The sequence below is a fragment of the Myxocyprinus asiaticus genome, chromosome 25 (genome assembly GCF_019703515.2).
Source record: "Myxocyprinus asiaticus isolate MX2 ecotype Aquarium Trade chromosome 25, UBuf_Myxa_2, whole genome shotgun sequence".
NCBI lineage: Eukaryota > Metazoa > Chordata > Actinopteri > Cypriniformes > Catostomidae > Myxocyprinus > Myxocyprinus asiaticus.
The window spans coordinates 43,003,248-43,017,758 of NC_059368.1; the positions used below are offsets into that span (position 1 = coordinate 43,003,248).

The 14,511-nt window shown below is 35.4% G+C and overlaps 1 protein-coding gene across 2 annotated transcripts in view; it reads right to left on the reverse strand.

Moving 5' to 3' along the window:
• snx14 (sorting nexin 14) overlaps positions 1–14,511 on the reverse strand; it is a 53,221-nt gene that overhangs the window by 11,885 nt on the left and 26,825 nt on the right. For both annotated transcript variants that reach the window (XM_051654726.1, XM_051654725.1), the window contains 5 exons: positions 10,643–10,778; positions 7,926–8,118; positions 4,311–4,394; positions 4,120–4,220; positions 3,325–3,436 (listed from right to left, as the gene is read on the reverse strand). In XM_051654726.1, coding sequence (XP_051510686.1) covers positions 3,325–3,436; positions 4,120–4,220; positions 4,311–4,394; positions 7,926–8,118; positions 10,643–10,778 — 626 coding nt within the window. The remainder of the gene's footprint in view (positions 1–3,324; positions 3,437–4,119; positions 4,221–4,310; positions 4,395–7,925; positions 8,119–10,642; positions 10,779–14,511) is intronic.

A 14,511-nucleotide genomic window follows, 5' to 3' on the forward strand; every position in this document is an offset into this window, starting at 1 on the left:
AGACTGCTCAGCAAGGAAGAAGCCACTGCTCCAAAAATGCCATAAAAAAGCCAGACTACAGTTTGCAAGTGCACATGAGGACAAAGATTTTACTTTTTGGAGAAATGATCTGAAATGATGAAACAAAAATGTAACAATTTGGCCATAATGACCATTGTCCAAAATGGCTAAAGGACAACAAAGTCAAGGTATTGGAGTGGCCATCACAAAGCCCTGACCACAGTCCGATAGAAAATTTGAGGGCAGAACTGAAAAAGCGTGTGCGAGCAAGGAGGCCTACAAACCTGACACAGTTACACCAGTTCTGTCTGGAGGAATGGGACAAAATTCCAGCAACTTATTGTGAGAAGTTTGTGGAAGGCTACCCAAAAGTTTGACCAACGTAAAAAAAAATTTAAAGGCAATGCTATCAAATACTAACAATGTGTATGTAAACTTCTGACCCACTGGGAATGTGATAAAAGAAATAAAAGCTGAAATAAATCATTCTCTCTACTATTTTTATGACATTTCAGATTCTTTTTTTTATTTTATTTTTTTGGGATTTTTCACCCAATTTGGAATGCCCAATTCCCAGTGCGCTTTTAAGTATTCGAACTAGCGAACTACAGGGGTGGTAGCCAGCATCTTTTACCACTGAGCTACCCCGGCCCCATGACATTTCACATTCTTAAAATAAAGTAGTGATCCTAACTGACCTAAAACAGGGAATATTTTCTACGATTAAATGTCAGGGATTGTGAAAAACTGAGTTTAAATGTATGTAAACTGCCATGTGACATGCAATAATTCATCTAAAACTATTTTTTTTTTTAAAGCATTTAGCTAATTCTTTTGAATTATCTCTTAATAATATGTAGTTTTTATGAGCTCAAATTAATTGACAGACTACATGGAACGTTTTTACTGTTTATTTGAAAATTCATTTGTCACACAGCAGGACTATTTTAAATGAACAAGAGAAGGCAAAAAACAGGAATTAAAAATTGTAATAAAAGAAACAGAGGCCAGTTACAGGACCCAAGACATACATTTTACCTTAACTGAAAAAATGAGAAAAAGCAGGTTATCCAATTTACTAAATCATATTATATGTGATTGACACCACAAATTTTGTTTATCTTCTAAACTTGTCTTCCTTGCTTTCAAAGAATGTAATTCTCTAAAATGTGTATTACATTTTGTAGGGTGAATGTGAACCAATCAAGTATGTTCAGCAACAATGCAAAAAAAATATAAAAAATTTTTTTTACATGGAATTTTACTTAATCCATTTGTGTTGGGAGTTGGGACTACAATAAATCATTTTGGCTGACAAAACTAAAACTTGGCAGAGAATTTGTAGAATGCATTTGCATGGGACTTGTATGGGAGGGTAAACATTTTTAAATTAAGTGTTATTTTATGTGTTTTTGAGCAAGGTGAGAAAAGCAGGAGACCTGATAGTGTTTAATGTTCAGATATTTTGGGATTTAGAACCAATTCTGTTATGTTGGGTTACCACTGTGTGAATGTGAAAAGAATGTGAAAGTGAAGATTTATAGAGAAAAAAAAAGAAAAAAAGAAAGGACTTGAATATTGATCTGTTTCACACCAACACCTATCATATCACTTCTGAAGACATGGATTAAACAACTGGAGTTTTATGGATTACTTTTAATCTGCCTTTTTGTGAATATTAGAGCTTCAAAATTTTGGTCACCATTCACTTGCATTGTATGGACCCACAGAGCTGAGATATTCTTCTAAAAATGATGGGAGAATTTTCATTTTTAGGTGAACTATCTTTGTTATAAAGATAGTTAATGTTATAAAGAATAAACTTCTAATTTTCACCCAGGTCATTTTTGACCTACACATGCATTCTAAGGGGTAAAGTCATTATGCATTTTAGGGTTAAATCACACTGTCAGAATGATTCACTGGTTGTTTTTTAGGACTGGCTTTTATTTAGAAACTCGACTACATAATTCTATCATATTGCTGAACTGCTGGACTGCACACTTTATATATATACCTTGAAAATCATGTTCATTGAGGTCCATTTACAGTCTAGAGTTCTAAAGGGATAAGGACAGAATCTCTTTGTTTAAAAACTGCTATGGAGGCAGCGTTCTTTTAGGCATCATGCTGTTGACATGCTCCCGACACGAAGGCTGTTCTAAAAGGCAGGCGGCATAATTAAGATTTTAAATATATTCACTTAATACAAAATAGTTTATTCTGATTAAATATAGCCTATTTGTCCCAATATTTATGTGTTATGTATTTTTATTAGAGCAGTCGAAATTAACGCATTAATGCAAGTGATAAATTCAAAAAGTTACTATTAAATATAATACATTTCTTTACCCGACAAATGCATTTACCAATTTGACATTAGATTCTGACATTTTATTCAGCTCTGTGTGAGCTCTTAACATTGGTTGGAGTATGGCGGAACCTTTACGATGTGTCTGCCTGGGGTCATTACACTGACGCACACATCACAAATACACACAACAGTGATTTCAAATCAATGATCAAGTGATGCACAAAAGAACTCTCCCCGACGTCGTGTTGCGCCTCTGTCTTACCGGACAATTCGGATGAAATATCATTACTACGCAGTGCCACTGCTCAGAGCAAAACAAGATGTTGACGTTCTCTGAAACGCTTTTAATGTGGAGTTTAAAACGTTGTGAATCATGTGATTGCGACTTCAGGACTGCTGTGGCAAAGTGGATACCCACGATACAAATTGTGGAGGATTGAAGTTTAAGAGATTTAATGCCTATTGCAACGAATACTCAACCTATGGGGACTAGTTTTTTCATTTAGTCAAACTCCCACTAAGACTTTGGAAAACATTTAATGCTACTAAAATAGGTGCTATTTTAGTGTAATTCTATATTTATACTCTGGAAAACTTAGTTTGGAAAATGTTAATAAAAAATTGTTGCTACATATTGTTTTTGTTTACTTTTGTAAGAAGTATATAGAGAGTCAAATTTAAACACTCAAAATCTGCAATTAATCATTTATAACTATGAAAAATCATGCGATTAATCATAAATAAATATTTCAATATCACAATTAAGAATCCCAATACTATCGGATCATGACCCAGATATAAAAACTCACAATTTTTCAGTTTTTGATTTCAGTTTTTCAAATAAGAGCATTTGTAAAATGCATTGTCATTTTCGTTATAGTGTGCTGAATGCATAAAATGACAATTCAATCCAATTTGAGCTGCTTTTACTACACTATAAATGAAATTAATTAAAGTCATCGGAGCAGATGATGTGTATGTGGTATTGTGGTTTAGTGAGGTTAACATACCCAGGTTAACATCTGGCAACCTTTTGTCTTGGAACTGTGACTCTATACTGTGAGGCGAGAGGAAGTCTGCAAGCAGTTGACTGTTACTCAACTCAGGGTGATGAAGCAGTTTCTGCACAAAAACACACACACACACACACACACACATACATTCATTTAAATTACATTATTTCATCATGGCCAACATTCTAAACAGATACCTGATCCTTTCAGGTCAAAGACTTTATTTTAAAATGTGTATGAGTAATCGATTAATCGAGTACTCATTCAACTTTAAATATTCAACTAGTAAAAACACTACTCGAATATTACAATTGGATTCTCCTTTGTGCCTTTGCCTGCTGCGGGAAACAATGAAACTGCTTATCTCACCTTAATCTTGCCGTTACAAGTCAATGCATTAGTTGGCACTGTGGATGCATGACGTTGTTCAACCAAACATTTTTTTTTAATGAATGTATCTATGTGTGAGTGCAATGTTTTTTTGTCATTTTTGAATCTAGATGTTGTTTATGAACAGTGCTCATTTTTTCAAAGGAAAACTTGAAAAGGTTGAACTTAAATTCTAAAGTACTTGACTACAAAATTATTCGAAATACCCAACCCTATTTTGAACAGATATTATTTTTTTCCTGAACAAAACTAAAAACTCTAAACAAAAACCAAACCAACACACACACACGCAAAAACTGCATCTACAGTGTAGTGTTAATAAAGTTAATAAAATATTTACCGTGAATGCATTGTAAGATGCTTTTGACAAAAGCCTCTGCCAAATGCATCAATAAAAATTACCTGCAAATATTCCTCAAAATCACCTCGTTTGGAGGACAAGAACTCATAATTCTTTGGTCCAATAATTCTTTTGGAAGGGAGTTGGGTGTCCTGGAATGGGCCTGCAAAATTAAATCAAGCTGAACAGATGAATTAACTATAAACAAAAAGACTTTATCATGAAGAGAGAAAGAGTCAATGATGAAGTTTACCATGAAATTCTGTGAGTTTGGACTCTAGCACGTAAAACTCCAGGTATCTTCTATAAACGGACCAGGTTTCAATCTCATGTCCCACTGCAGAAAAAATACCCATTTTAACAAAGAGTCCACTTCTGTTCTTGTGTTACATTTAAAGGAAAAGTTCACCCTCGCACTGGGGCTGGGTGATACAGCCGCAAACAATTAAATCTCAATATTTTGAAAAAGATTAACCAAGATGTTGAACATAGCTGCAGTGATTTGCTCACATGCAGACACAAGAGCATCAGTCAGAGGTCAGGCACTGGTGCCGGGTGATGGGCAGTGCTAATTTTAACATGTTTTTGTTTTAGTCTTTTGACGAAAATGTCCTTCAAAATTTGTCAGTATTTTGTCATGTCAAATTCATTCATTTTAGTCCATTTTACTAAAGTGGCATATCATTTTATTCAACGAAAATAATTTTGTTGATAATGATAATGTGCAAAATGACAAAAATGTGAGTCAAACTGTAACAGACCAAACTTGAATCAAATATTCAAATATGTAGAATTTTTTTTTTTTATTCTTAATTTAAACATGTATCAAACATATAAAATATAGGCTACATACAAAATACTGTACAGCTGTACTTGTTGTGAAAACCTTAGCTCCTGAAATGACAGATAATGAACAAACTGAAGTATTAGCTACTCTTTAGATGTTAGCTTACTGTGTTTGAATTCTTTATTCATTTGAGATTGTTCTTAATTTTTAGTGTTAAGCCAGTTATTGCATTGCGCATGGTGTGTTTGTTTTTATTAAGACTAGCATGTCATTTCGTTCAAATTTACCTGCTTATTTGCTTCATTGTCTGTGCAGATGTAAGTTATAATTACACATTAGTTGTGGATATAGTGATTAATCTCATGAATAAATAGGATGTGTTTTTCATGTACAAGAGTGTTCAGTGTTTTTTTAATATATATATATACACACTATATTGCCAAAAGTATTCGCTCATCTGCCTTTAGACGCATATGAATTTAAGTGACATCCCATTCTTAATCCATAGGGTTTAATATGACGTCGGCCCACCCTTTGCAGCTATAACAGCTTCAGCTCTTCTGGGAAGGCTTTCCACAAGGTTTAGGAGTGTGTTTATGGGAATTTTTGACCATTCTTCCAGAAGCGCATTTGTGAGGTCAGACACTGATGTTGGACGAGAAGGCCTGGCTCGCAGTCTTCGCTCTAATTCATCCCAAAGGTGCTCTATTGGGTTGAGGTCAGGACTCTGTGCAGGCCAGTCAAGTTCTTCCACACCAAACTCGCTCATCCATGTCTTATGGACCTTGCTTTGTGCACTGGTGCGCAGTCATGTTGGAACAGGAAGGGGCCATCCCCAAACTGTTCCCACAAAGTTGGGAGCATGGAATTGTCCAAAATCTCTTGGTATGCTGAAGCATTCAGAGTTCCTTTCACTGGAACTAAGAGGCCAAGCCCAGCTCCTGAAAAACAACCCCACACCATAATCCCCCCTCCACCAGACTTCACAGTTGGCACAATGCAGTCAGACAAGTACCGTTCTCCTGGCAACCACCAAACCCAGACTCGTCCATCAGATTGCCAGATGGAGAAGCGTGATTCGTCACTCCAGAGAACGCGTCTCCACTGCTCTAGAGTCCAGTGGTGGCGTGCTTTACACCACTGCATCTGACACTTTGCATTGCACTTGGTGATGTATGGCTTGGATGCAGCTGCTCGGCCATGGAAACCCATTCCATGAAGCTCTCTACGCACTGTTCTTGAGCTAATCTGAAGGCCACATGAACTTTGGAGGTCTGTAGCGATTGACTCTGCAGAAAGTTGGCGACCTCTGCGCACTATGCACCTCAGCATCCGCTGACCCCGCTCTGTCATTTTACGTGGCCTACCACTTCGTGGCTGGGTTGCTGTCATTCCCAATCGCTTCCACTTTGTTATAATACCACTGACAGTTGACTGTGGAATATTTAGTAGCGAGGAAATTTCACGACTGGACTTGTTGCACAGGTGGCATCCTATCACAGTACCACGCTGCAATTCACTGAGCTCCTGAGAGCAGCCCATTCTTTCACAAATGTTTGTAGAAGCAGTCTGCATGCCTAGGTGCTTCATTTTATACGCCTGTGGCCATGGAAGTGATTGGAACACCTGAATTCAATTATTTGGATGGGTGAGCGAATACTTTTGGCAATATAGTGTATATAAAAAAACACAATGAGACTTCTGTGAACATCTTTCAGTGATGATGCAAACAAATAGTAGGATCAGAGTTTTGAATTGATTCATTGTCTGAAGTGCTTTGTGGAAAGATTCCAATTTACCAAACTCTGAATCCACATTTGCAAATGTTTAAATCAGATTCACATAGCTGTCTTAACGCTCTCATTCTCACAAGTCGATGATCGCAAAACTGCTCGAATGATGTGGTCTCTGGAAATCAAATGGCTAAATAAAAAGTGTATTAAAATCATCGCAATGTTTACAGTGTTGTTTAATTTTGTTTCGCCAGTAAAATCAGAGTGATAGTATTATGATTATTCAACACACCACCCAGCTATAGTTCCAACACAGTATTGTTTTCTTTCTTCATTTAAACACAAAAAGTGATGTTTTGCAAAATGTCTATACATCTATACAATGAAAGTGGGTAGTGATTTTTACTGCCAAGCGCCAAAACGCACCACAAAAACATGATAAAAGTAGTCAGTAAAACTTTACAAGATTGCATTTGTTAACATTAATTCACTACATAAACTAACAATGAATGATCTTTTTACAGCATTCATTAATCTTGGTTCATATTCATTTCAACATACACAAAAACATTTTTAAAATCAAAAGCTGCATATGTTAACATTAGTTAATGCATTATGAATGCAACATGAACTAACAATAAACAACTGTATTTTAATAAATGTATATTAACCAATATTTATAAATGCTGTTAAACTATATTGTTCATTGTTAGTTCATGATGCGTAATACATTTACTTATGTTAACAAATGGAACCTTATTGTAAAATGTTATTGAGTAGTCTACAAATGACTCTCCAAATATATACTCTGAAGCCATATGTTCACTTTGTGTGATAGAAATACTTAAGTCAGTCAAAGGGAGTTCACATGACACTCAAGAACCAATGGCACTTGGCATAAATGCTGCCAAACCTCGCACAATGAGAAAAGCACAGTTTTATAATTGAAAATAAGAAAGAAAAAAAATGAGAGCTTCAGCCGAGAATAATGACTTGAACTTGGATCAGTTCCTCACACAAAACTATTGTATAACTTAAAAAGACTTGGGATACAGTACATGTCATATGGACCACATTAATGAAACTTTAATGGTGTTTTTTTATCCCTTTTAGAGCTTGACAGTATAAATCACCATATTGAGAACAGAAGCTTGGACATGTTGCACATCTCCTTTTGTATTCCATGGAAGAAAAAAAATAACTCACGTGTATTTGTAATGACATTAGGTTGAGTAAATTATGTCAGAAGGTAGTGTAGTTTGATGTGTAGTAGTGTAGTGTAGTGTAGTGGACAGATTTGGGGGAAATCATGACAGAAAACTCTGGTAAAGTGAAATGACTTTCTGACCGTTCTTTCTATCATGGCGCTCCACGTCGATACAGAAGACTGGAATGCGTTCTTTCTTCATGTCGTCCTCATAGAAATCCACAAAAGGCATGGAGATGGTCCAAGCAGAGAGGTTTCGCAATGTTCCTGGAGTTCCCACCACCTCCACAGGCCCTGGAGAGTCATCTTCAAAAACCATCACTGCCTCCTCGACCTAAACGGAAACACTTGACCGCTCAGCCAACGCTTTCAGTTCTTTCTTTCATTTCTTTATGAGTGCTAGCTTAAAATGTCAAAATGAGTATAAAAACATAGCTTTGAGCATTGCATGGCTTACAGAACAACAGCCTCTATTTACTCTAAAGTTTACCACTATACACAACCAGTCAAAAGTTCACACACCAACTCATTCATTATTAAGACTATTTTCACAAATCACAATAGTCGTTACAGTGTCGATTGTCGATTAATCAATTTCAGCACAAATGCATCCAGTAATCAAGCAAGCAGATGGTGAAAAGACAGTCTAAGCAGCCACTAGAGGGCGCACAGCCGCTTGCGCGCAGAGTGTCGTCACGACAGCGAAGCATGTCCTTCACTTCCTTGCTTGTAAAGATGAAGCGGACTCAAAGTAATTAGTAGAGGTCAACTGATATATCGGTTTTGCCGATTAATCGGCACCGATAACAGATTTCTGGAACTACCGGTTATTGGCAAAAATCCACATCGATAGTCTTTCCCTGTTGCGTCCGGTGCTGGAGCAGCTGGGAAGGGTCCGCTGTCGTTATACAGTATGAGTGCGGCCTCTAGAGGCGAAATAAAAACTATCACTTCACTGATGCCTTGTGGTGTTTGTTTTGACACGTGAGACTACACTCTGTATGGAGCGGAACACTTCAGATGCCGATTTAAAACATCAACAATGAAAAGGTATGTACACAGTACACTACAGTGCATGTTGTCATATCATTATAAAGTAATTAATTTGTTGACTAGATGCTGCATTAGTAGAGAATAGCAGTATGTATGCCGACAAGGCTGAGAGGATGCTAACATTAAAGCTAACCTCAAGCGGTTAGAACAATGTAACAAAAATACATGCATGTCCTACTCAAATGTTTAAATGTCACGATTGTTACCATCTATTACCATCTATTTGCATTAGTTTATATCCAGCTGGTTACGTTTATGCATTCGTTAGCCAGCTAAGTTGCATATTTAAAGCTAGTGATTTGAGAAAGCAAATTAATATCTTCATGTATCCAAGAGAAACGTATAAACAAATCAGAAACGCATCTGATTTCAATTAAATTTTTCTTTTTTTATCCTCACTGTAATACGATGACTTCAGATTGATCACATTCTTGCACTAAAAAGGCTAGACACAGCGCAACAAATACAGTTTAGCAAAAAGCAGGTGTCTCAAGATGCTTTTAAAGTTCTTTTTTAATTAGACACTTCATCTAAAAAAAACACTGCTCCTGCATGAGACATTGAATAAACAAAAACAAAGGAAAACAAAGACGTTCGTCTAGCGCGCATTTACATAGAAAAACAAATGGATGGTTGCAAAAGCGTTCGGTGTGAACAGCCCCTTACAGTTGGTGGAGGTCTTTGGCTGTTGCGTCTTGCTCTCTTATAAGCATTTCTCAGATTAAGCAATGAGTTGTTTAAATGCTTTGTCAGGAAAGATGTTCAACTTGGTATTATATAATATAATGGAGCTGAATGGTTTATGTATTTATTGCACCCTCTTGTGGACCAAGGAACAACGTCAATTTAAAAATCAGCTGACTTTAAAATTCGAATATTAGTTCATATATATTAATATTTATTTCATTTAAAAAAGTACAATACATTTACATGGTTCAGTCAGTACTGTTTACTGTAATCAAGTTCAGTACTATTTTACTTTGTGTTATTTTTTCATTCAGTATCAATTTTAAAAAAATCGGTTGATTAATCTGTTATCGGCAGGTACTGCCCAATTTAGTTATCGTATCGTAAAATCCACTATCATTCGACCTCTAGTAATTAGTGTTGGAGCGTTACTATGTAAATGAAACTAAACGATTACTGCATACACAGTGATAGTTTGTTAAAGTGCAACATGATATCAAGCACCAGTCTTCCTGTATTATCCACACTGACTATAACGTCAGTGCTTGCCGAGAGAGTACAAAGGTTTATTCTCCTGAAATCCCACCATGACCAGTGGAGTGGTGTGTTATGTCCTGTATTCCCACTGCGTGTTATTATTTTACTTAATTTAAAATAAAAAGGTCAGAAATACTCCAAGGTCCACAAAGTGAAGTTTTAATGAACTCGATTATGTATTCTTTATACAAGTTATTATTAAAAGTAATAAATAAACAGTAAATTAACAATTCACAAATTCATTCTAAACAGCCAGAATGTATTAAAATACACTGAACTAAAAATATATTAAGAGGAAAATACCATTACTCATATTTCTTACGTGTATTTATTTAAATCATATTTACATACACATATTTTTTGGAGTCCTCCACGTGCACTTTTCAGGATTAAGATAACCGATTAATCGATTGTCAATTTTCATGAAAATCGATTATGAAAACTTCTGAAAATTGACATACCTACTTCAAACGTGGCTCAACCAATAAGATTCGAGTCAATATGTATAAGATGTTTTATCAAATTCAGCAGCTATTGTGTCAGCCTTTATGGTATTTGTTTAAAATCGAACATTGTCTCACCGCATCTTCTTCTCCTTCAATCATGGTGTACTGTTGTGGCAGCAGTGCGCCCTCCATCGTACTGCTCTTAAACACACCCTTTATCTTGCTGCCAATGCGGCTAATCCCAAACGACTCGCCGCGCTTCGACGTACTCCTGCATTAAAAAACAAAAAGCTGTTGACTTGATGCACATTTGACAAAACAGATGTTACAAAAATATAAATACATTTTACACAAAATACAAACAGCACTTCATGCTGCATCAGTCACATGAGCAATGACAGGGTGCATACTACAATAAAGACATGACTTCAAAAAATAATAGGTACACCCAAGTGTCTTTCAATGAATAGGAGGGAAATAAACACAGGTCCAAACAGCGCAAGCCATCCAGTAAACCCATGCATCCATCCTGCTGCGTGTGCTGACATAGACCAGTTTTACCTCCGAAACACACTGTCAAGTCAACATGAAATATTAATCACAAACCATTTTACTTCTGTAATGTGAAACATGTACGAGTGAAACGAGATAATGAGTGGAAAAACATGTACAATGTTATACATCAGGAACTGATTAAATGGTCAAATTTACGACGTGTGACTTTTGAAACAGTGTGTATTTTAATGTATATGGACTGGCCCCATTCACTTTAATTTACTTTTATTTAAAATTATTTTAAATAAGGGATGAGTAGAAATTACTTTTGGTAATCAACGTAATTAAAATATCTTGCATTTGCCAACAAAAACGTGTAACAAGTCTTTTGGCACTGTGCTCAGGAAAATTAATGGCCAATTAAAAATGAACAACAATGGTAAGGATGTTTTTTTTCCAGTCAGCCCAGTACACTGAAAAAAATCATGTGTTGGATTAACTTAAAATATATACTGTATGTAGCATTTTTGCATCACGTTTTTAACCGGATCGGGTATCAGTCCGTCCCCATCCAAATTCAATACTGCGTGTTAGTCATGATAGTTACTTTCAAGACATAAAAGAACCAAATAAGCACCATTAAAGTAGCCCATCTCTTGAAGACATATGATAGTTTTGTGCCATTCACTTCTATTTAATTTACTTATTTTTTTATAAATGAGGAACAAGTAGAAATTATTATTATTATTAATCAACATTATTAACAAATCTAATCTCTTTGCATTTGTATTTGAGTTTGATTAATGAAAGTAAGGACATAGTGTGCTCTGCCATCTTTGTAGTGAGTGTACTGTGTCTTGTGTCTTACATTAGTGGAGTATGTATGGAGTTTGTAGTAATTTTAAAATGTTAGTTTAAGTTTAATTGTTGTGAAGCACTCTGGTCTGCTTTGTTAAATGTGCTTTATTGAGTAGAGACAGTTGAGTAGAAAATTACGCCACATATGTTGCTTTTTTCATTTATCATTCCTTTAATGATAAATTAATAATGCTGTTTAACATTAACCAATAACCCACACGGCCAAAGAGAAGTCAGCTGAAAAGAAAAGTCTTTGCAGATGTGGAGCAAGTTATATTTTGATGAAATATAATGAAGACAAAAGAAAATAATAATCTTTTGAATAACATGCACTGAATGAATCATGCACAATAAGACCAGCAGGAACATGTGTTGAATCATGTCAGATCTGATTTCATGTTGACTTTATGTAGATAAACTGGTCTAAAATGAGCAGCACCTCACACTTACTTCATAAAAAAGGTGAGGGATGGTAATACACTAGAACGAAGTGTTAAGATGCTTTTGGCTGAGGTGTGTGTGGCTCTGGGGTTGACCAATGTGGATCTGTGGCCATAAGGCCTGGCCAATGGCATGCTGTCAGATCTAAATGACACATACGAGCATGCCAGCACCAGGAATGCAACAAAAACAATGCAATAGATACACATCAGCACTACATTACGACTGGAGATGCAAGAGGATACATTCATTGATTCAAACACACATCAATGATTCGTCACTGTGTATTCCAGTAATTTCATTTAAAGCTGTTTGTTTGCAGTCCTAACACCCAGAAGAGAATAGGCATGGGTTCCCTCTGGAATTTCCAATCGGTTTTCAGAATATGGGTATTCAAAGGTCTGAGGCTAAGTTTAATCGAAGAGACTTTGACAATTTGACATGTCGTACATTTATCAACAATCAAACATGGCTGAGCAATATAGATAAATATATCTCAGTGTTTTACAGCCATTTGACAATTTTCAATATACATCGAGGTCCAAAAGACAATGCTGAAAATCTGGGATATTTCTTCCATTTCAACCTAAAAATAAACAAACTTTTGGGATTTTTTAACATTTAAAAACAAAGAAAATTTCAGATCCTGCACTATTTATAGATCACTAATCAAATGACCAATGTCACAAATTCTCCTACAGTCAGATTTTCTTGTTTATAAATATATATCACACACCCATAAAAAAAGAATTTATTGGCACTCGTTAGGCATGTTTTTTCCTATTCAAGGAAAATCAACAAGAAAATCTGACTGTAGGAGAAAAAATTAAGTGTTGGATTTACTTGAAATAAATATGCAGCATTTTTGCATCATGCTTTTGAAATAGTTTCAACTTATGGTCATTTCATGTCAGCATAACCAGAAAATGTTTGTTAGATATAAAAAATGTCAGTTCATTCAACTTTATTTACTTAAAAAGGTATGGAACATGAATACAATTTAACAACTAATAGCACGTTGTTTCAAAATAACATTTAGATTCTTTTTTCTACTTGATTTCATTGGCTTTATTTATTTATTTATTTATTTATTTTTTTAGTGTAGTTCAGAATTTTACTGGCCCAAATTTCATTTTTAGAAATGTATTTTTGTATTTTGTATATATATATATATATGTGCCAGAAATAATCTTTATGTTTTAGTAAATGTGAAGTTTTCTTTATATATATATATATATATATATATTACACACAAATACACACAAGTTATTAATTTGGAATAATAGCTCGAAATTTGACAGCTATAAACACACCTTTGCTGGAAAAAGATTGGTACGTAGACAGAAAGTCATACACATCTGGGATTGCATGAGGGTGAGTAAATTATGAGAGAATTTAAATTTTTGGGTGAACTATCCCTTTAAGTAAAGTCTATTTTGCCATGTGCGGCCCTTAAAAACCCATGCACATGCAAAAATGCACCTCCTACTACAGCACCGCCAACTTACAGTTGAAGTCAGAAGTTTACATACACTTAGGTTGAAGTCATTAAAACTCAATTTTTAACGACTCCAAAGATTTCATATTAGCAAACTATAGTTTTGGCAAGTTTAGGACATCTACTTTGTGCATGACACAAGTAATTTTTCCAACAACTGTTTACAGACAGACTGATTCACTTTTAACTGACTATATCACAATTCTAGTGGGTCAGAACTTAGCCTTTTTCAGAAGTACAAACACTAATTTAACTGTGCCTTTAAGCTGCTTGGAAGATTCCAGAAAATGATGTCAAGCCTTTAGGCAATTAGCAAATTAGCTTCTGATAGGCTAATTGGTGTCAATTGGAGATGTACCTGTGAATGTATTTTAAAGCCTACCTTCAAACTCAGTGCCTCTTTGCTTGACATCATGGGAAAATCTAAAGAAATCAAGACCTCAGAAAGAAATTGTGGACCTCCACAGGTCTGGTTCATCCTTGAGAGCAATTTCCAAATGCTTGAAGGTATCACTTTCATCTGTACAAACAACAGTATGCAAGTATAAACACCATGGGACCATGCAGCCATCATACTGCTCAGGAAGGAGACGCATTCTGTCTCCTAGTGATGAACGTAGTTTGGTGCAAATTAATCCCAGAACAACAGCAAAGGACCTTGTGAAATTGCTGGAGGAAACAGGTAGACAAGTATCTATATCCACAGTAAAAT